Source organism: Archocentrus centrarchus, chromosome 14 (genome assembly GCF_007364275.1).
Source record: "Archocentrus centrarchus isolate MPI-CPG fArcCen1 chromosome 14, fArcCen1, whole genome shotgun sequence".
In the NCBI taxonomy this organism is placed as follows: domain Eukaryota; kingdom Metazoa; phylum Chordata; class Actinopteri; order Cichliformes; family Cichlidae; genus Archocentrus; species Archocentrus centrarchus.
The window spans coordinates 32,834,599-32,857,311 of NC_044359.1; the positions used below are offsets into that span (position 1 = coordinate 32,834,599).

At 40.1% G+C, this 22,713-nt stretch overlaps 1 protein-coding gene across 1 annotated transcript; it reads left to right on the forward strand.

The window, feature by feature from the left end:
• The first annotated feature begins 1,504 nt into the window (after nucleotides 1–1,504).
• Nucleotides 1,505–21,242, forward strand: umodl1 (uromodulin-like 1). Its single transcript, XM_030747185.1, has 18 exons — nucleotides 1,505–1,580; nucleotides 1,827–2,069; nucleotides 2,324–2,482; nucleotides 3,613–3,734; nucleotides 3,896–4,079; nucleotides 4,858–4,998; nucleotides 7,023–7,295; nucleotides 8,141–8,398; nucleotides 9,004–9,116; nucleotides 9,220–9,439; nucleotides 14,856–14,993; nucleotides 15,075–15,267; nucleotides 15,370–15,649; nucleotides 15,815–15,975; nucleotides 18,775–19,011; nucleotides 20,083–20,239; nucleotides 20,389–20,475; nucleotides 20,989–21,242. The coding sequence occupies exons 1-18, from the start codon at nucleotides 1,505–1,507 to the stop codon at nucleotides 21,172–21,174; spliced, it is 3,228 nt and encodes a 1,075-aa protein (XP_030603045.1). The 3' UTR covers nucleotides 21,175–21,242.
• Nucleotides 21,243–22,713: the final 1,471 nt, after the last annotated feature.

The following is a 22,713-nucleotide window of genomic DNA, read 5'->3' on the forward strand; positions in this document are numbered from 1 at the left end:
TTATGACAACTGATAGCGCTAACTAGCATTTTACTGCATATAGTAATCAACTGCACGCCTAAGTTGTGTATAGTTTAAATTAGGTGCAGTACGTTTGCTGCTATGTTCTGCTTGTGGGATGTCGCATGTGTTAGAATAAACTTGAAAACATCTTTAAACGTGAAGTAGGAAGTGATTACATATTTTGATTACTATTTTTTTTAAGTTTGCTGACTTTTTACATTTTAATCATCGTCAAGAAAATGCTATGCACAGGAGTTAAATGTTATTTAAGCAACAACAGAAGACTAGTTTCATGCCCATCTAGCCCCAGTGAAACTAATTACATCCACGACTATAAAAAAGTCATTACTGCTCAGCAGCACATTTGTGTCATCACTTGCATCCAGTGGGGACTTGTCACTATGCCTATTTTGCTAAAAGACCTTTTCTTGGAAAACCCATCAGCTACTGTACCTGGCAACAGTCTCATCTCACCTAATTGGGTACAGCACTGATGGTGAAAAGACTGGTTGCACCACTCCTGATTTCCTTTATTTTCAACCAATGAACACCCAGCCTAAAACCCTTCACTGCATGTTCACATGAATCTACTCATTACTGCTTAATAACTGAATTAAGTTTAATCAGGTTCATTTTCACACCTCATTTAGTATTAAAGGAGCATCATTATTTGAATGGATACTTTTACTAAGAAATAAAGGCATGCCAAGAAAAGATTTCATGGCATGCAGAGGGCGTGTACAGTTTCCTTTCATCTAACAGGAATTCACATTCCAGATGTCAATGTGATCACAATGCGAGTCTTTTTTTTTTTTTTTTAGAATATATCTTTGACAGCCAAAGCATCCTGCTGCTCTTTCATATTAGGAGAATGAAGACATGTGGGAAAATGGCAGGGAAGTTCTCACTCCTCCTTACTTGACTTTAAGGACGAAGATGGTTGGTTGTTAATGCCAACATCATAGCGAGCACTGCCATGGTTACCTGAGTGGAAACCAAGCCATTAGGGACGTTGACTCCTCACAGCCCAAAGCTCTCCTTGGCCTCATAAACATGTTTACTTACACTGACATTGCCAGAGAGTGGGTAAAATGACAATATGTTTAGTTTACAAAAATGAAAGCATGCTTTTCCTTTGTGAGGTTCATAAAAAGCTTGTCATGTTTATACTGATGGATTAATACTGATTATCTTGGTTGTTTTGCTGTCGGTTATTTTAAAGCTGTGTAAAATAATCTTATCTTCTTTAAAATATTTATATATTTTTGTAAATTCATGAATGGTAACTGCAAATATCAACAGTCATGTAATATTTACCTGCTGGATGCCACAATTTTGTGGCGCATTAGGTACTGTTGGCTCAATAAGGGGAGGAGAGCAACAGAGCCACAGAGGATTTGGTCTGTGACTACACCCTGAACAGTGAGCTGGTATCATTTCAAAGTGAAATATGCAAGTACAATGTGGTGGTTAAATATATGGGTTTGATTCTGATGTTAAAATGAGTTGGACGCTTTCTATTGGCGTGGCTGTGGCCCTGCTGGCTGTCTGCGGAGGACAAAACACTGTGAATGAAGGTAGGCCACAGTGCTGACAGCAGGTTGACTCTAAACAGATGTTTAAACAAAATAGAATATGACACTGATTTTGATAAAAACCTTCACATTTCTAATGTCACAGATTATTTAATACTTTATGAGCACATCAGAATAAAGGAGCATTTTTGGTGACTGACTCAAAATATAAAACCTGATGTTGTTTTGCAGCAAGGGACGAGCTATCAAGGAAATCACCTGATAAGTGAAAGATATGCTTTATTTCAGAAAATAACCTGTCTCCATCTGGCTACCACCTATGTACTCACAATGAAACGAGGACTGTGAGTTTCCTGGAGGTGCACGAGGTTCCCTATTCAGTGTCAAAGCCTTGTGGTGGTTGGCTCCTCTGGAAGATGTGCGCCGTCACAATTTACAGGATGATCCATCAAACTAAGTACAAGACAGTGACAGATCAGGTGATCGGATGCTGCCACGGCTATGTGCAAGTTGGTCGTTACTGTGCTCTGCGTGAGTATACTGCACTTATCAGGATTATAGAAAAGCACACATTGTTCTGTTTGTTCTTAGACCGGAGAAGACTCTTTCTGTCTGTAAAATCTGATTATATAGCATCACACACTGTCTCTGGCCAGGCAGTCAGTGTGACCTTTCAGTGTGTGGTGCTGTGTGCAAGACACCAGATGGAAGCGCTGAAACTGCAATGCTACAAATATCTCACTGCTAATATATGGCCTGTAACATGTTATTTCCTTTGAATGAAGCTGTAAACAGGAGTGGTGAGTTTAGTTCCAAGCCAGGATCCTGTCCAACTGCAGATGGATTGCGTCCCAGTGCTGAGGACTGTGAGTTGGATATAGACTGTCCAGGCTTGCAGAAATGCTGCCAGAGATCTGGTCACTCTTTCTGCAGTGATCCTGCAAGTTAGTATACATCTGATTTCACTATTAGTGAACGATACAACTGGTATGGTTTGTTGCTTAAAGTCGTGTTCTCTCATCAGAGTTTGTTTTCTTACAGCATTGCATTTAAAGTGTCCACTGTTCATCTTACGGCACTTTATTTAAACAAATGGCAGTTTTAGAATAATGCTAAAATTTAGTGAGTGACTCAACTCAGTGCTGCCATTAACTCAGCCAAAAGAAACTAAAGTTTGCCAAAGCTCCTGCTCATACCTGGCCCATGCTATATATTTGTGCCAAAATTATATTTACCTGCTCAGCGTCTGCTGTGTACCAGCTGAACTTGTGTCTGTCTTGTCATCTCTGAACTGTGACAGAGCGTTTTTAGCCTATTACAGCATGTTGTTTACTGCTCGCCTCACAAACCGTTTGTCTTTGTTAATGCAGCTTTACTTCTGTCATCTTGTTGCTGATGTGACAACTATAGTAGTACGCTGCCCTGTGTGCTGTTTTCATGATGTGTCAGTCTCTGTGTTATTATCAATACTGGAAAGAGAAAATACTTAGAATTTCTTAAAATAACAAAATGAAATTAAGTAATTAATTGAACATTTTCACAGATCTGTTCCAGCAGAATAGTGGCTGGATAAATGTTTTGCTGCTTCTTCAGTCAACATAGACAGTGTGCATAATTTTGGCACAAATGAAACCCGTACAACAAGAGTGCCGCAAAAAATAAACAAAAACCCTGTTATGTTGTCTTGACAACAGCGTGTTTTTTTTTTTTTTTTTTTTTTTTTTGCTTCTGGTTTTCACATGTGTTGTTTCATATTTGGAAAATTACAGTGTCGCCAAAATCTTTTTTCAAAACATGTCCGAGTTACTTGGATTAATCCACAGATCCCAGTGTGCACCATTTTCATTGGATCTCTTTTCTGCTGAAGAAAATATGAAAGGAAAAGCTGTTGGGTTATATATAGACAGCTTCAGCCTGTTTCCATTCAGTTACATTTCTCTTTCCTTTTGTTTCCTTCCCCAAGTCGACTGAAATGATTCTGCTGATTTTTTTCTAAACTGAGCCTGTAGATCCTTCTCCTTACCAGTGACAAATCTGGGTGGACTCATCCTTTTGTCGTAACTTTTAGCCTCAGCAAATTATTCTGAGAATGGAGGAAACCGTTTGAATGCAACCGTGACAGTGAAGATAGACTACCAGCAAATGATGTCCAAGAATGAAGGGCTTTTGAATCATACACGGTTGCTGCAAGCAATGGTAATAAAACAGCTTTGTCCACACATTATGTATTAAGAATAGACTTCTAAGATCAGCAGCAAGCTATCTAATTTAAGCACCTTCTTTGATATAAATTTTTTATTAAAATATGTGAAGCTCATTTCCACACAGATTCATTTTTCTCTCTGTGTCATTATCAGGTGACCGGAGCCCTGCAGTCTGAGGTTTCCGTCTATTATCTCAGCACACAGCCTGTGTGTCCCTACAGAACTGCCACCTCTCTGCTGATTGACTGCAGCTTTACTCTTTCTTTGTTCAATGTCACATCAAAGCTGCATCTCCTTCTCAAACGCATAGAGGAAGCGTCCTCGATAACGGTGCAAGGTGAGGAGGCGCTGCCGTTCTGTACAGCAGCTTTGACCTCTCTGTGAAGCTACTCGGGGCTTTTTTTTCTTTTTTTTTTTCCTTTTGAGAAATGACATTCTTGTAGAGTTTTGAGAATGATTCATGTGGCAAAGAACACAACGTTCAGGAAAAAATGACTCAGTCGCACCACAGTTTCCTTCTCCCACTACTTCTGTTTGAGTGACAGTCATCTGTGGGATGTTTCCTGCAATAGCGGAAAATAACACCAGAGCGTTCGCACACGCACATGCACGTGCATAAACGCACAAAACACACACCCACACTCAGATATTTATCATAAATCAGTCATGCTTGTTACATTACCACGAAACATGGCACCGGGCTCACCACCGTGCACACACATCACGCTGGCTTCAGATAGCTTCTCCCTGAGATAATTTATTTCCTTTTTCTCTGCTGAAAGCATTAATTCATCCAAGTGTTATAAGGTGCTTATTTTTAGACAGACTGAATTTCCAAGCCTTTAAATTACAGATATGAGGAAGACAAGTGTTCTTCCTCAAGTCTGACTTGCACAGTGTGTTTGAAGGAACAGTGATCTTACCAGGATCCCGAACAGATGTATTGGTTTTATGTGCATAATTTCACAATCTAAACATCTTCCCCTGTAAACTGATGCCTTTGTTTTATGATTTATTTTGTTACAGCTCATGCTAACACAACTCTAATTAAAAAGCTGTGTATGTAATTATGATTGCCATTTAACTCCTCCAAATATGTGCATTTTCATCTGCAGATGTAGATGAGTGTGCGCACTCTGCTCTTCATCAGTGCTCACTTCAGGCAGACTGTAACAACACAGTGGGGTCTTATCAGTGTGCCTGCCGCCAAGGATACGTTGATGTTGACCCGAGCAACCCTGGAGCCCACTGTTCAGGTGCGTGTGCGTGCTTGCAATACAGACATAAACATATGTGCAACAAATTAAAGGGAAAATCTTTGACCCTCCCTCTGCACTGTTATGCTCACGAGGCATTTTAGTGATGTGGAAGAGTCACTGCAGCTGTTCTAAGAGATCAGCCTCTTTTCATATGATGGAACATCTATCTATAAACTTATATGGCCTAAACCACATGCTGTAATACTGAGAGCGTGGAGAGCATGGTGTTGTGTTAGTGGGTGTGGCTTGTTATTAAGTTGTTGTCAGACTCCATCTCATGTGTTGCTTGTCTGTTATTTGGTTTGGCATCATGAGCGTATATGCTCACAGGTGTTATTGTGTCAGGTCACTTTGTTTGGTTAGTTGTTCAGTTGTAATTATTTTGAGTGTAATTATGTTTTGTTGACTTATTTTATTGGCCCACATATTAAATATTTTGTTTATATCATTTGTGCTTTTTCTTGAGTTTTGCTCTATTTTTTGTTTGTATACATATACATATACGTATACATATACATATAGTGGCCTAAGACCTAATTAAAACACCTTCTACCAGCTTTTATTAAATTTTTGAAAGTATTTTGTCATGTCATGCACTGTAAAAAAAAAAAAAAAAAAAAAAAAAAAAGAGGAATTTTTTTTTTTTTTTTGCAAGTGCATTATCCATTTTTATGGAAGTGTACAGGCCTCTCTGTAAATATTAAATGGTAAAATTCAACGAGTTGTTAAAAATATGGAAAAGCATCGGTAAAAAGCAATAAACACCCCTAAAGCGCAAACCTCACCACGGCAGCTCACTCTGAGGGCAGCATTTCCCTTTAAGGGAACAGTTTTGTTTTCTGTATATATTCATTGCAGTATCATTTCCTAAATGTTGCAAACAAAGACGGAAGAATGTTAAGCAGAGTTTTAAAGAGAAAAGATATTTTATGAAAGTTTGACCTTATTTGACCTTGAAGGAGAGGTCAAAGGTTCAAAGTAACATGAATCCCCATATATCATTGCCCAAATGTATTGATCTCTGCATACATTATGCAGAGATCAATACATTTCAGAAAGAAAGAGTAAATCAACATTGCAATCTATTTCTAATATTACTAAAATAAAACTGTACTACCTCACCCCTAAAAAAGTAAATGCAAATGCACAGATAACACTAAACATAACATTTGAACTTCTTTTGAAATTATTATTATTAATAAATTTATTTTTTACCTCAAGTGATTCCAGTTACTCTATCCTCAAACCCCCTTTTGAGGCATTATATTTATACCTTTATACCTTTATACCTGTATGCACAACACCACTGACAAAGACTTTAAGGTAAACTTTGTAGTTTAGATTCAGTCACTTTGGAAGAGGCAGGAGGGATTTCCCCATCATCTGCCAGAAAGTCCCAGAGTTAACTGACAAAGGTTACAGTTAGAAGGCACGTCAAGGTTCATCAAAGAGCTTTTTTTTTGTGGGGGGTTAAAGTTTATGCACAAATAATTATCAGTTTCCCAGATATTTTGCTTATGTATTGATAAATACACTCACTTGTTGTTTTGGAACAAAGCTGTGGGGAACAAACCACTGCCTTAATATGAAGCAGCACACAATAATACGTGTCTGAGTGGTTCCTCAAGTCAGAGAAACTGCTTGAACAAGGAAATTGTGGTTAGTTTTAAAGACTTAGCTTCACAACAAACTCCATATTTGTCATTTTTTACAAAGACAGTCCTTCCTCATAAATCAACCACAATGTTCAATCACTTTGTAAATGCAGACTTTCTAAAGTTAAGCGACCTCTACTGACTGACTAAGAACTGACTAAGAACATGTAAACTGTGCCCTCACTATGGGTGGAGCTGGGGGGAGTCTTTGTCCAGGAAATATTGAGAATGGTTCTTACAAGATAGTATGTTTTTATCCCAAATCATAATCTTTTCCTTGCTCCGGACACGCACGTCTCAGGACACAGTGACATTTAGACCAGAAACTTTGATTACAACAATCCACATCTTGTCCTTTGCTCCCAGCTGACTTTGGGGTGTCGACCACCATGGAGCCCACGCTGCCCAACCTTCCACTGACGAACTCAGCCTATCCCCCTGCTTCCAACAGCACACACGGCCCTCATGGCAACAACACAACAGACTTCTTCAATCCCTCCGAGACCAGCATGACTACAGCTCCGAGTAATACAACCTCTGTCCCTTATAATTCATCACCAGCTTCGCTGTGGACAAATTCTGCATCTTATGGCCAAGTTAACTCAACTGTGGAGTCACCTCTTCCAGTGACCACATGCTGTAAGAAATATTCTATTTTTATCTAGAGGAGACTTAGAATCCACATCTAATGATTTACAGGCCAAAGTGGAAGGTGCATCCAAACCAAACAGAGAGGGGATATTTGGCTTTAGAAAATGCTTCAAGAAAGTATAAATAAGCACCTGGAGGTGTCTCAGAATGGCTGTGGAGTGGAAAGGACAAACTTAATTAGTTACTTCCCATGTGTAGGGTTATTACCTGTGTAAAAATGAAAAATACAGTTTGAAAAAGTTCCTAGTAAATGAAAAAAATTCACTTTCGTGTTTATTAGTCATGGTGTTCCCATAGAGTGACTGTAAATGATAGAAGAAGCTCTCGGGTCTGAAAAGTAAAGTCACTGCTAAAGTGAGAACTGAGGCTGTACCCCCCCCCCCCCCCCCCCCCCAAACAACCACAAAGAGGCCACAAAGAGGCCACAAAGAGGCCAAAGGTGATCTTTAAGCCTCTGAAGCATCCTAAATGTGAAAAGAAAAACTGGTTTGGCAGTACATCTTAACCACTTTCACCATAAAGAAGCACACAGCTGTTTCTGTGTGTTTTACTGTGAGATTTGGGATTGTCTCCCAAGCAGTGAATAACAGTCTATGATTAAACTGACAGGATATAAAAAGTAAAATAATGCCTTTTAAAGCTTAGCTGCATTTTGTATTTGTCTGCATTTTGTTACTTCTGGACAGACCTAGACTAACTGGCTCCCTGTTTCCAGTCACGGTGCAAAGCTAAGCTTTGAGCTGTTCTATAAAAATGTCCATTTCCCAATAAATGTCGGAGTAATAATCAACAATTCTCCTGTCTGTCCCCTCCTACCCACCAACACCTTCTAGCTCCTCCCAGCATCAGCAGCTTATGGTCTGCTAACGTCACTGGAACCTCCTTCTCTGTCAGCTGGTCCGGCTGGTCTCAGATAAACCAGACTTATGTAGTTGTTCTAAGCATGAGTTCAGAGGTCATTCAGATTCAAGAAACCAGTGATACCATGATAGAGGTGAGCGAACTGAATCCTGGACTACTCTACAAGGTTGCTGTTACACCTTGTGCCTGCGGAAACCAAGGAGTCACCCTTCATATAGCAGTAAAAACTGGTAAGTACTGATTATTTACACTGGCTTTCATATTTAGATTTTTTTTTACAGGTAAGGCAACATCACGGAGCTACCAATCTATGTTGAGAGATCAGACTTGCAGTGAATTATTACCTGCATTCAAAATGGTTGGTCATGTGGTCATATTATTTTTAGATCATCAGCATAGCTAATATAAAAAAAATAAGCTGAGAAATTTGTTACTATTCCTTCAAAGAAAATATACAGCAGAAAATGACAAATTAAGGTGACTTATAGTCTAAAATCTTTATTTCTCCAATTTGGAAGTACGTCCATGATCTACTGTGTTTGGGTTTAGTTAGAGGACAACAACAGTAGTAATATTAAAAAATATATTTTTTAGCAGTATATTTTGTCAGAGCCACAAGTGACAAAAGTGACTGATCCAGATTTTTGAAAATAAAAGAAAAATTGCAGCCACAGTTACTACCCACAGGGAGTAATAAGTAAAGCAGTATAATTGTTCTTAATCACTAATGCATGATGAAAAGATTGTTTAATCAAAAGACCTGGGGTCAATAAGATGGCCAACATTTATTTGTGGGAAATGTCATTGTTGTGCATAATGAAGGTTTTCTTTACAGATGCTCAGACTCTTCAGGCCACAGCACGGCTTACTAACATCAACTTCACTGCTGACCTCCAGAACACCAGCAGTCAGGCCTACCAAAACCTCAGTGAGAGTATTATACAGGAGGTAGGTATGCTGTGACTGAATGAGAGATATGAACCGAAATATTTAAAAAGAAAAAAATCCACATCCTTTGGACTATAGACCTGTTTTCTGTGTCACCTACCAGATCTACCAGTCTCTGTCTCCAGAGATGAGAGCCATGGTGGATTCAGGCCAGGTGGAGATCGAGATCAGAAGCTTTTCCCCGGGGAGCGTGGTGGTTGACTTCAGCATAGTTTTTATCCCAAGTCAAAATCAATCCATAAGTAATGTGTCCACAGCAGTTCTGCACTCCCTGATGAACAGTGTTAAATACACAGTAGATAAAAACAACACAAGCATAAACGGTATGTCTCTTTATATTCTTTGTTCTAACGGGGTGGGCTGATTGTGGTATGCTCCTGGGAAAGTGTTTCAAGAAAAACACTAAAAGTATCATGCAGGAAATTCTAAGTTTGACCTTTTTTTTTATATTTTAGTTTAGATTACTTACTCGTGGCATGCAGGGAACAGCTGATGTGAGGGGCTTCAAATTTTGAACAAAACAATGCTGGACTTGCAACAAATATCATCACACTATCATCAAATTAAAACTTTGACTTAGAAAATTCAGATAGACTCTTTTTCTGTCAGTAAGCACTTCACATCATTCTGACTGAACAAAAAGTTTTACTGAAATCACTACAACACAGAAAAGAAAGAAGGTACTGGAATCAGCTGAATCCATAATCAATAATCCACAATCGACAACCCGTGGGAGCCATGTATTTTGTTTTGCAGAAGCTTTATCAGATCACTATATTGTGTTTGCTCATTTGACTACCAAGAATCAGGAATCCAGCTTACCAACAAGAGAAGTAATCATAACAGTTAATGTTTGTGCTGCAGACTTTATGTGAGGACAGAATTTTTAGTCCCCTTATGAAATTTTTAAGTATTTCCCAAGTGCCCAGTTTTTAACACAACTTTTCCAAACATCCTAATTTTCCTTAGGATGCTTACATTATTTTACTTTAAACACAGAAACAAAATTTTTTCACAAAAACCAAAAACTACCAGGGTCAAAAATATTATGCTCCTCGATAATAATAGTCAATTGTGTATCCTTTTTGCTTGAAAACAACAGCAACGACTGCAGTTGTTTGTTATAGTTTTTACGAGTCTCACACATGTCTCCTGAGCAATCCCAGACTTCTGTCAAGTTTCTCCAGATTTGGCGGCCTTCTGGCATGGACCTTGGTCTTCAGTTCACCCCACAGATTTTTTAATGGGATTTAAGTCAGGGTTCGTACAGGCCAGTCAGTAATGTTCTCTTTGCTCTTCTGGAGGTCATTCTTCAACAGGAGCGACATATGTTTTGGGTCTGTCACGGCTGATAAAAGTAGACCATGCGGTGTGTGACCCAAATGCAGGATTCAGAAACAGGCAGATGGGGATAAACAGAAAATGAGCCTTTATTGTGGCTGTTAACATAACAAAACTCACAAGGTCAGGAAAAAAATCGAGGACAACGAAGGCACACCAGAACTGGGAAATGTTACCTAGGAAATATGGAGACATGGGAACACTGGAAACATGGGAACAACCACTGCCACATATGACAATGAGAATCTGACAAGAGACAATGTGAAGACTGAGACATTAAATACACAGAGGGATAATGAAGGAACAGGCAACAGGTGGGGAGCACGGCTGACCGTAATCACAGAAACGAGACAAGGAAGTAAAACTAAACACAGCACATGAGGACAAAGACTGACAAAGTAAAACAGGAAACAAATGAACACGGAGACAGGAACACAGACTTGACAACACTGGGAGGCAGATACACAAATGAACAAACATGAAAAAACAAGACTGTCAGGTTTGGTGTTGTGGCAGGAAAGGCAGATGACCTCAAAGCAGGACTCACAAGACACAACTAAAATTGAACTTAGGATTTATTATGTAAACTCAGGAGGTACAAAACACTGGACGGGGGCCAGCTCAACCTAAACTCGAAACACTAAACACTCAGGCACAGAGCAGGAGATACAAACAACAACACGACAAGGACCAAGGGGAAATGCAGACGATAAATACACAAGTGATAATGAGGGAATAGGCAACAGGTGAGGGGCACAGCTGAACATAATTACACAGACGAAATGAGGGGAAGCAAAACTATACACAAGCACACAGGACAAAGGACTATCAAAATAAAACAGGAAGTAACCAAACAAGGTACACGCAGACTTGACACATGGAGGGACCCTAAACACGACCAAAACAGAAACCTAAATACAACTCTCAGGGAAACACTGGGAAGAGAAACAAAACATGAGACAAGGGACAAAGTCATGAGAAACCAAAACAGACACAGGAATACTAACCAACCAGGTAGACACGGGAATCAAAACACAACACACACTTGACACCGGAGGGATAACACAAACACCTGAACACAGACCACAGGAAAGACAACATGAGAGAAACAGGAACTAACACAGATAACTAAACAGAAAACAATGACAAACTAAAATCCTAATTCAAAACTAAACAACACAACTCCAAGAAACACAAGGGGCACTGGGCCGATGGCCCAGTATGATGACAAACACACGTGTAGGAACACAAAGGGAGGAACTAAACCAAGAACCAGAAACTAAGAACACAATTAAAGATAGTTAAATGGAAAAAAGGTACAAACTCAGAACATACTGGGTAACCAACCCAGGACCATGACAAGTTGTTGTCATGTTGGAAGACAAAGACAACCCAGAACCAGTTTTGCTCCTGACTGCTTGAGATTTCCTTTCAAAATCTTCACATCATTACTCTCCTAAAAACATGTTTTTTTGTGTGTTTCAGAAAACACAAAAAACTTAATTATCCATCCATCCATCCATCCTTCCATCCATCCATCCATCCATCCATCCATCCATCTTCTTCAGCTTATCTGAAGCTGGATCATGAGGGCAGCAGCCTAAGCACAGACGCCAAGACCTCCTTATCCCCAGCCACCTCCTCCAGCTCATATGGGGGGACACAGAGGCATTCCCAGGCTAGCCGAGAGATATAATCTCTCCAGTGTATCCTGGGTCTGCCCCAGGGCCTCCTCCCGGTAGGACATGCTGGAACCTCTCACCCAAGAGGCGCCCAGGAGGCATCCTAGTTAGATGTCTGAACCACCTCACCTGGCTCCTTTCGATATGGAGGAGCAGCGGCTCTACTTTGAGCAACTCCTGAATGGCTGCAGTCCTCACCTCTCTTTAAGGGAGAGGCCAGCCACCCTTCGAAGGAAGCTCATTTCTGCCGGTATCTGCGATCTCGTTCTTTTGTTCACTACCCAAGCTCATAACCATAGGTGAGGGTATGGACGGAGCTTGACCAGTAAATTGACAGCTTCACTTTTACGCTCAGCTCCCTCTTCACCATAACAGACCGATACAGCACCCACATCACTGCAAACACAGCCCCAATCTGTCTGTCAATCTCCCCCTCCACTCTTCTCGTCACTCATGAACAAGACCCCGAGATACTTAAATTCCTCCAGCTGTGGCAGCAATTCAGCCACTCTTTTCCGGTTGAGGACCATGGCCTCAGACTTAGGGGTGCTAACTCTTGTGCCAGCTCCTTCACACTCGGATGTGAACTGTTTCACTGTGAGGTGGAGACCACCACCTAATGAAGTTAACAGTACCACATCATCCGCAAAAAGCAGAGATGAGATTCTGAGGCCACCAAGGCAGAAGCCTTCCGCTTCTTGGCTACACCTAGAAATTCTGTCCATAAAAATTATGAACAGAATCTGTAAAAAAGGGCAGCCCTGGCAAAGTCCAACACCCACAGGGAACCAGTCTAACTTATTGCCGGCAATTTGGACCAAGCTCTTGCTGCAATTGTAAAGGGACTGAATCCCTCTTTATAACGGGCCAGACACCCCATACTCCTGCAGCGTCCCCCACAGGATACCCCGAGGGGCGCTGCCAAATACGTTCTCCAAGTCCACAAAACACATGTAGACTGGATGTTCAAACTCCCACGCACACTCAAATGTTCTTGAAAAAATAAAGACTTGGTCCAGCATTCCTTGATTAGGACAAAAACTGCATTGTTCCTCTTGGATCTGAGGTTTGACTAACGGATGGACCCTCCTTTCCAGCACGCTGGCATAGACCTTACAGAGGAGGCTGAGGAGTGTGAGCCCCTGATAGTTGGAGCACAGCTTCCGGTCTCCCTTTTTAAAGATGCGAATCCAGTGGGACTGCCTCAACGCTCCACACGACATTGCAGAGGCATGCAAACCAAGACAGCCCTACAACATCCTCTGGATGTTCAGTCCTTTGGGTGGTCGGCCTACAGGAGGGTGGGCCCGTGTCTCTTCTTCGGGCTCCGCCCGGCTGGGCGCAAACATTTTCCCTCACTCCTGGGATAACTGGGACACACAAACTCCTCCACCACAATAAGATGGTGATTCACGAAGGAAAACAAAAAACAAAAACAAAACCAAATATTGAAAATTTGATGATTTGTGCAAAAAAAAAAAAAAAAAAGATTTTCTTTAAAAAATTACTTGGCCCATTATCTTAAGAGGGTGACAATATCCTTTTTTTGTCATGATTCCTTCTACATTGACAAGACTCCCAGTTCAAGATGCACTGAAGCATCTGCACAGCATAATACTCCCACCACCATGTTTCACTGTAGGAACAGTGATCTTTGGGTTGTACACCTTATGCTTACACAGTTAAGGCACATCATTTCACAGCAGTGGTTTGTGTTATGGTTCAATAAAAAGGTCAGTTTTTCAGGCATCTAATAATATTGACCCTGGTATTTTGTTTTTTTCTGAAATAATTTTGTTAATGTGTGCAAATAAAAATAATGTATGATTTCTAAAGAAAACTAGTATGCTTAGTTGAATGTATGTTAAAAATCCCTTCCTCTGTTAAAAAGCACTGGGGAAAATTTTGGCAAAACTTCTAACTCTAAACTAAATTTCATAGGGGGATTAATACTTTTGTTCTCATCTGTACAATGTAAGCTAAAGTGAGAAGTAACAATGGAGCCTCAATTAGCCAACAGTAATTATTGATAGTGTTTGTAGGAAATAGTTTGCTTGGTAGTACAAAGTCTTTTTAGTTTATTCTTTTATTGATTCTCCATTAATGAGCAAAAAACAGCTGCATTAGAGTTAACTAAAACTAAACTAAAAACTAAAACTAATATGAAAAAACATTTTAGCTCCTAAAAATTAAAAAGAACTAAAATTATTCTGTAAACCTGGAAAGCTAACTAAACTAAATTTAAAAATATAGTAGAAATATCCTTAGTTTACTAGTTTACTGAGACTTTGGATGCCTACTGGACTGAATCAACTCCCTTCAAAAAGTGTTATGTTTTCATTGCAATACTGCTGCTGGTTCTCCTTAATCTTCACATGTCAAAGGTAAATATGCTGCTGATACACTAAAATTAAAAAACTAAACTAAAACTAAACCTTTTCAAACAATAAAAACTAAACTGAAAACAAAAATTAAAATGTGTGTAGATGCAAAAATGTTCTTTCCCAGCAATCCTTTCTCTCCCATTTAAAAAAAATTTTTTTTGCTTGAATAATGGTTTCCTTCATTATGTGCCACATAGAAAACTTTTTTGTGTCTCACAGCTAAATTTTTTTTTTAATTCAAAATTAATTAAATGAGTAAACAACCAAAAACTAATAACATTGTACCTGACTTACTGTTTGCTTGTTTGTTTGTTGTTTGTTTGGGGTGGTAGATATTAATGAATGCGCTTCAGGGGAAAATGACTGTTCTCAGTGGGCTACATGTAATAACACTTGGGGCTCCTATACATGTGTTTGTCTGGTTGGATTCACTGACAACAACCCAGAAAGACCTGGACGAGCCTGTCAAGGTCAGTGTGAAAACTAATTTACACCAATTATATGCAAATCTAGAAGTCTTTGTAACCAGTGAGCTTTGTCTTGTGCAACAGTTGCTACCTTTGAAACAGTGACACCAGCCCTGACTACAGGAATAACAGCCTCAACCACTGAGCCAACTGTAACCACTGCAACTGCTGCTCCAGAAATAACAACAGATAATACATCAAAAGGTCAAACGAGTTCCACAACAGTCTCATCCACTGCTCAAGCTACTACCACCACTACCCCAGTAACCTCCACTCCTGCTCCACTCACAACCATTACTACCACAAAAGCTGTTTCTACCACCCCAACTACTGCTACTGGCCCTATGACCATTTCTGCACCCCCAACAAACACTACTGTCCCTACAGCTACCCCTGCAATCACCACTACTGCCCCAAGAACTACAACCAACTCATTAAGTATTACTACTACCACCAACGACTCTATTTTAGGAGACTTCTCAGTCCATTGCAGAGTTGCTGCCATCACTGTGACAATCACTAAGAATTTTCTTCTGAGTTCCAAGATCCAGGAGAGTGCCCTTTACTTGGGGAAGTTGGGCTGTGGCATCAATGGTGGCAATGACACCCATGTCGAGCTGACTGTGGCGTGGGATGAGTGTGACACTAAACTTGTGCACGTAAGTTTTTCTCCTCTGCATCTGGGAAACTTCCATAATTTCCTGTGCTCTTGCATGTTTTTTGCTATACTATGCTTGCCAGTGTTTTGTCTCCAAAATTAAGTGCATTAAGTCTGAAAAAACAAACTTGTGGGTATTTTAATTCTGTATAATTCCATATTTTAGAATGAAACCCACTACATAGCATCTGTAAGTCTATTTAACACCATGGATCCATACGTCTCACCAAGTGGAGCAGAGGAGGTGCCCTCAAAACAGCTGAAAGTCCCGATCATGTGTGCCTACATGAAGAGCATGCTTATTTCTGCAGACTTCAGCGTCATGGGGTAAGCTCCACTTGCTGTCATGAGTACTCATCATGTTTTAGCATTTTTCAAAATACCCCCTAGACAGCTGATGCAACCGACAAACTGCTCTTGAAAAAACAAGATAAAGAACTTTGCCTCCAGAAGAGAATATTAACACATTCAAACAGTACACACTTAAACAATATCACATAATAGGCAGCATTGTTGTTCTGAATGTCAGCACAGGTGTGATTTAATTGCTGGTAGTTCTTTTGTACAGCAGCCTTTATTAGTTGATGGTAATAAGCAACAACAGATTGTGATGTGTTTATTTAATGTTCTTTGCTCAGTTACTTTGTATCAGGTGCATGTTCCTAGATCTTTCAGTTAATTGTGCCACCAGTATAATAAGAGTGTCATGTGTAGTGAAAGGCGAGGAATGAGGACCCAAGAGCAGACACACAGGCAGCAGACAGGGATGAACTTACAGCAAACCTTTATTAGGCCAAAGACCAGAATACAATAACTATTGGAACAAAATACAAAAGGGGAGCAGAAAGCTAGTACTATAATTAACTAAACTGGGGATACACGCTAAATACTGGAAGACGAGGAGACCTGAAAGGACTTGATCCTCAGTATATACACAGAGGGATAATGGGGAAGTGGAAACAGCTGGGAGAGCAGGTGAACACAGACATGAGACAAGGGGAAGCAAAGCAGGACACACGGCACACAGAACACGAGACTGGCAAAGTAAAACAGGAAGTGAGAAGACAGGGAAACAGAAATGCAAACTTGACACCGGGGAGACAGACACACTGAGGAAAACAGTGAGGGAGGGACACCGGGGGAAAAACACAGGGAGAAATAAAGTCTAAAGCCACGAGAACTTAAGAATACATAAGGGGAACATGTGAAACAATATAAGAAAATGAAGCAGTCATCACGAAGGCAAATAAACTAAAAATGTCCATTAAACTAAGAATCAAAGGGTTGCAGACCCGGGACCACGACAAAGAGTCAGTTATTTTGGTGGCCTTTAGGTTTCCGATGAGTTAAAAACTCGATGAGAAAGCACACCTCTGACCATCTCCAAGAACTTCTTTAAAAAAAAAATAAAAAATCAAGCTTTTTGAACTTTAAAACAAAGTTATTGTTCACATTACACTACCTATTATAAATCAACATTCACACAGTAGGAATCTCATGAATGCCCAAAGTCCTGCTTCAGAGAGTTTCTGTATGACAGCAGCTTCTTTTTTTACATCTTGGATAGCATTTTGACAGCTACTTCCACGGGATGCAAGACAGTGTCTTTCAGGTATAAGCCTTTCACAGGTGGGTTTATATATATGTAATTTTTTTGTTTTTTTGAGGGATGCTGTTGGGAACAGGGAATTGCCTCCATCAGGAAACACAGTGCCCCTCTTTTTTCTGTCTGTGTTCATCAATCTTTTATTTTTTGAATGTCATGGTAAAATGCTTTGCTTTAATCTTGTTGCATTTCACGATGAATCAGTCTGGTTTAATATCCCATTTCCCCTTTTTTTGTGCCTATGATCAACTGAATACCATTCCAGACTTAGAAACCTTGTTCTATGAACCTTATTGATTGTTTGGAATTACAGTGGAGTGCTGCTTTGCCTTTTTCTGTGCTTCCTATTTCTTTTACAACACCATTAGCTGATGTATATTTAGTGTCCTACACAGAATTTCATGAATAACTAACCAGAGTCTCATTAGTATAAATGTTTAAACATGAATGAATCCCTGATACTGTGGAGCTCCCATTTAGTTATACGAATGGACTTAACTGAGTCTGAAAGCTGTTCAACCCTCATGTTAACAGTGCTGCCACCAAGTAGAGGTAGTTAGCCTTTTTTAATTCACTTAAACTCAATTTTCAGTGGACACATTAATAGCCCAGTGCAAGTGAAAGTAGCATTGCATAACCAACAGCTACTTTATTTGTAGTTGTGCCATGACGGTGCTGTAACAGTACTGGTATTAGCCTTCAGAAGTGCCTGTGCACATCAGATAACTAGCAGCATAAACTGTTAAATATTTTATTTATCATATTTTATATAGATACCTCCACCAAGGAGGTTATGTTTTTGGTAGTGTTTGCATGTGTGCATGTTATCCTGTCTGTAAACACGATGGCTTGAAAAGTTTTGAATGAATCCTGATAAAACTGTGTAGGGGTGCAGAGTTGGCTCATGTTAACAATCCATCAAGGTCTCCAAGGTCAGCTTAATGATTCATTGGTCGAAAATTAATAAAAAGCCTCAAAAATTAAAAACTATATTCTTACAATTGTGGTGTGTATTGTCAACATATACAATGTACTGTATAAAGACTTAAACTATCATGTCATATTTGACCTTTGACCTCTTCTTCAAGTTCAAATAAGGTCAAACTTTCATAAAATGTCTTTTATTTTTAAAACTGTGCTTAAACTTCTACTGCCTTTGTTTGTAACATTTAGGAAATGATAATGGTATATGACCTCATTTTGACATTTTATGTCTGCCTTTCTCTCAAGTTGAGCCCAAAACATGCTAAAGAAGGTGCTGTCCAGACAAAGAGAATGAGCTGCCTGGTTAGTTAGAAGGCTGCCCTTTTGATTGTTGCTGCATTTCAAACTTCTTAAAGTACGTTTACAAAGAAGAAAGAAAACAAAATTAATATATATACAGAATGCAAAACGGTTCCCTTATAAGGAAATGCTGCCCACAGAGTGAGCTGCTGTGGTGGAAGTTTGCACTCTTGCAGTGCTTCTTGTTTATATTGTATTCGTTAAATTTGTATTTATTCATTCTCATTCATATCCAGGAACGAAATGATTGATGAACTCATCATGGGTTCATGGTCACCCCAGGTGACCATGCAGCTGATGAACGGCACAGTTCCTCTGCCTCACAACTACAGCCTGTCCCATCAGCAGCCTGTGGTAGTGGAGGTCAGACTCAACACCTCCTCAGACCAGATTAAACTAATCATCAACAAGTGCTGGGCCACTCCCACCGAAAACCCTGCAGACACCTCCAGCTATGTCTTCCTGATGAACAGGTCTGTTGCTGCTGTGGCACTATCACTGATTTCCAGATACAGTTATTTCCTTCACGTTAATTACTGATCTTAACTTAGTTTAACTCATACTGCCCACAGGTGTAGTAAAGGCAAGTCTTCGATGTCGTTTGAAAGCAGACCCTTCCATTCTTTTGGCAAAACAAAGTCAAACATTAAAATGAAATTTGCCAGCCAAAACAAGACATCATATCATGCCACTCACTGCAACATTTGGGTGAATGCACTGAATGCATATTGTCATTTTAAATAAGAGTTTTACTGTCTGAAGCTACAGCCAGCAGGAGATTAGCTGAGCTTAGCATGAGGGCGAACCAGTTAGTTTAGCTCCGTTCAGATACCAGAAAATCCATCTCCCAGGATCCCTGAAACTAAATGTAAAACATGACAGCCCATCCAAGGAGTGGCTTAGCGGAGGCTTGTGTGAATGAAACAAATGAACTGAAATGTGTGAATTGCCAGTAAGCTGTTGCTAGTGGAAGCAGATGTTTTCAGTAGCAGATGCAGTTTTCTCCAGGCTGTAGCTTCATATTTGCAATATTTGTTCTCTAGTGAGGCTGAAACACTAATGAGTGGATTTCAAAATCATGTCAGATGTCTTAATATACAGTTATGCTTGATGATTTTCAATCAGCTTGGTCTTAAGATGAATGGCAGAGATATGGGTAAATGTGATGGTCATGATATCATTTACTAAAAAAAACCCACCTCCCACACGCACCCATGCTGACGGGAAGGCATTTTCTCATTCACACCTAAAGGTCCCTCCATTCAAATGAAACTCATCTCAATGCAGCAGCTGAAAAAATGGAAAGAAAACCACACAGTGACATCAAAGTGACAATGATTCAATGTGGTAGCTAAATCTGTGTTATCTAATGATATCAACGAAATCCCAGCAGATAATTCAAACAGTCATCAAATTATTTATGGGAGATTCTTTGTAATAACAGCCTGAACAATTACGATATTCAACAGTTCAGATACAGTTTATAAGACTGTATCAGATGCAGCTAAGTTCATCAGTCAGTCCCCCTGTCTGTGTCTCCACAGCTGCTCCCTCAACACACACACCAAAGTGCTGACGAACGGTAACTCCAGCACATCCCGTCTGTCCGTGCAGATCTTCTCCTTTGTCAGCCTGACTGTGATCTACCTGCACTGCGAAATCCAGATCTGCCTGCCGACTAAATCGTATACCTGTGTGCCTGTGAGTGCTTTCTGCTCCACAATACAGTACATGCAAACCTGCAGCCTTGAGTGTAAAAGAAACAACCTTCACTGGCTTAGACTAAAGCCTCTAGTTGATGGAACATTCAGAGAAGATGCAAAATAAACTATTCTCATGTTTTCTTGCAGGACTGTCTCCAAAGATCAACTCGATCTGCAAATGCAGTTGGAATAGGGTTCCGTTCAGTTGGGCCTCTAATGAGTTCAGAGGAAGGTGTGTATTTTTACACAGTGTCTGCTTTAAAAACCAGAGTATTGTGTGCTGTTTTGGAACACGATTGTTTCCACCTGCATGCTTCGGTTTGAGTCAGAATCATGTAGCAGTGACACTTCAGCTTCCACTTTGCTGCTGACGTCCATTTTTAAATCTGTTTAAGCCTTCAGTTGCTGTTGTAAACCTAGCACTTCTCTTCATTTCAACATTTGAATGAGCCATCTATAGTTGCTGAATTAAGGCAGTAGCGCAGCTGTCTCTGTTATCAGTGTGGTGGAGAGGAAAGTTCAAGTAGCTTGATGGAAAACATTCATCCATCCATCCGTTTTCTGACGCCTCTCCCAGCCTGTCACAGGGCTGATGGAAAACAGATCAGTTCAAAACCTCTCAAAGTTCATTTGAGGTTGGTTACTGTTTTCACGATAGGCTCACGAGTATTCAGTATTTCACTGTGCCGTAGAAAGATTCTCTGCTAATTTCTAATGCTTCAGTCTGATTCATATATTCTTGCAGAGCTCTTGGATGCGAAATTGAGCACTCTACATGTAGTTGGATTTTCCTTTCTTGGAATCGGCCTGTCACTCTTCTTCATCGGTTCCCTCGCCTGCCTCCTCTACTGCCAGAGGAATCGCATCGGACACTACAATTTTAACGTCAAACCCAAGGAAGAGAACTTCACCTACCTTGTCTTTAACACCTAGGGACAGCCAGTCACAGAATTAGAAATTAGAACTGCTTTTGCTGCAGCAGATAACTTTGCTAGGCTTTTACAGTACACCTGCCACTATGTGTCACTGTTACACCACTCATTTCTCACTGCACATCATGTGGATGAAACTATTTATTATGTACAGTTTGAATTTAAATATCACCTGCATCCTCTTTGTAGATTCAAGGTAATGAAATGACAGAGTAGTTGCATTCAGGAATGTCAAACATAGAAACTATAAATACATTTAAAAAACATTTTGTTGTTAGCTGGGACATAAAAACATGACACGCTCACTGACTACGGAGAATTACATCAACATGTGCAATGAGTTTGCTCTCCGTATCCTATTCTTACAGCCAGATGTGCTATTTTACTGCACAGCTGTCACTTTAAATGATTTTAGCTGCTATTTTTCTACTCTCAGAATCTCTGTTGTTTGTTACGTGTCTTAAATATATACTGTGTCGACTGACTCATAAATTGTGCTTTAAATTGTGCGACAATAAACAAGTCCTATACTGTATAAACTCAGACACTTGGGGGTGCTGCTGACACAGTTGTTCATCTTTAAGAAAAAAAGCACTGCAAGATGGCTTCCTGCACTCAGAGAAAACATGCTCTGACTGTTTACAGAGGACAGTGTGAGGTGGTGGATTCAGAAAAGAAAAACTTGAAATTACAGCCATTTTTAAAAAAGTTAGGATGAAGGTTGTAGTGTACGGGGTGATGGATGCCAGTTTCTCCTTTACCCAGACCAGTGGTTAAGAAAAAGATCTAATTTGAGCCCTTTTCAGTCAAGCAGAGCCAAAGATGAGAGCCCAGCTCTTCCCCACACTTTGCATAATCCTACATTGTCACGGGGTCATAAATGCAGCTCCTCGATTGACGGGGCGAAGGGGTGAATACTAAAAAGGGGAGGCTTTCTCTTTCAGAGGAGGTCCCTGGAGACCTGTGGTGAAGGAGGGCTTTACTACCATCTGGAGTGCAGCACATGCTCCGCCTTCTAATTAACCCATTCAGCCTCACAGTCTGAAACCTGGCAACCCATCTCTATGGCAACAGCTCTGCACAGGGATGGAGGGGGAAATGATGGATGCAGCAAGAAGGAAGAACAGCAGTGATCAAAGCAGAGAGAAAGAGCGGGCAATGACTGCAGCTCAAAATGAACTGTCAGGATGTGATGTGCTTTTATTTCTGTCTTTAAAACAAACACTGAGCTCTCATATTTCCTCCTCTTTGAGTTTACAGTTAGTCTGCTCTGGATGGCACATTATTTTAAAAAGGAAAATGTGCAGGTGTTTTAATAATTTACAACAACACACACGCACACACAGTCAATTATCCCTATTTTTAAATACCAATAACTTGTCTGTGGAGGGCTTTCTAAATGTCATGCCCTGAGTGTGAGGAGGGTGCCGTGAAGGAGAAATGAGTTTTCCAACTTTGTATATCTATATTCTGGGAGGCAGAACAGCCACATCCTTTGTAATGGCTGCAACATGACCCGTGTCTCCACAGTCCTTCCTGT

What these genes read in the sequence shown, in the direction of transcription:
- umodl1 (XM_030747185.1), top strand. Translation starts at nt 1,505, where the DNA reads ATGAGTTGGACGCTTTCTATTGGCGTGGCTGTGGCCCTGCTGGCTGTC. An exon ending in TATGTCTTCCTGATGAACAG is followed by an intron (nt 19,012 to 20,082) that starts GTCTGTTGCTGC and finishes GTGTCTCCACAG; the next exon opens with CTGCTCCCTCAACACACACA. An exon ending in TAATGAGTTCAGAGGAAGGT is followed by an intron (nt 20,476 to 20,988) that starts GTGTATTTTTAC and finishes ATTCTTGCAGAG; the next exon opens with CTCTTGGATGCGAAATTGAG.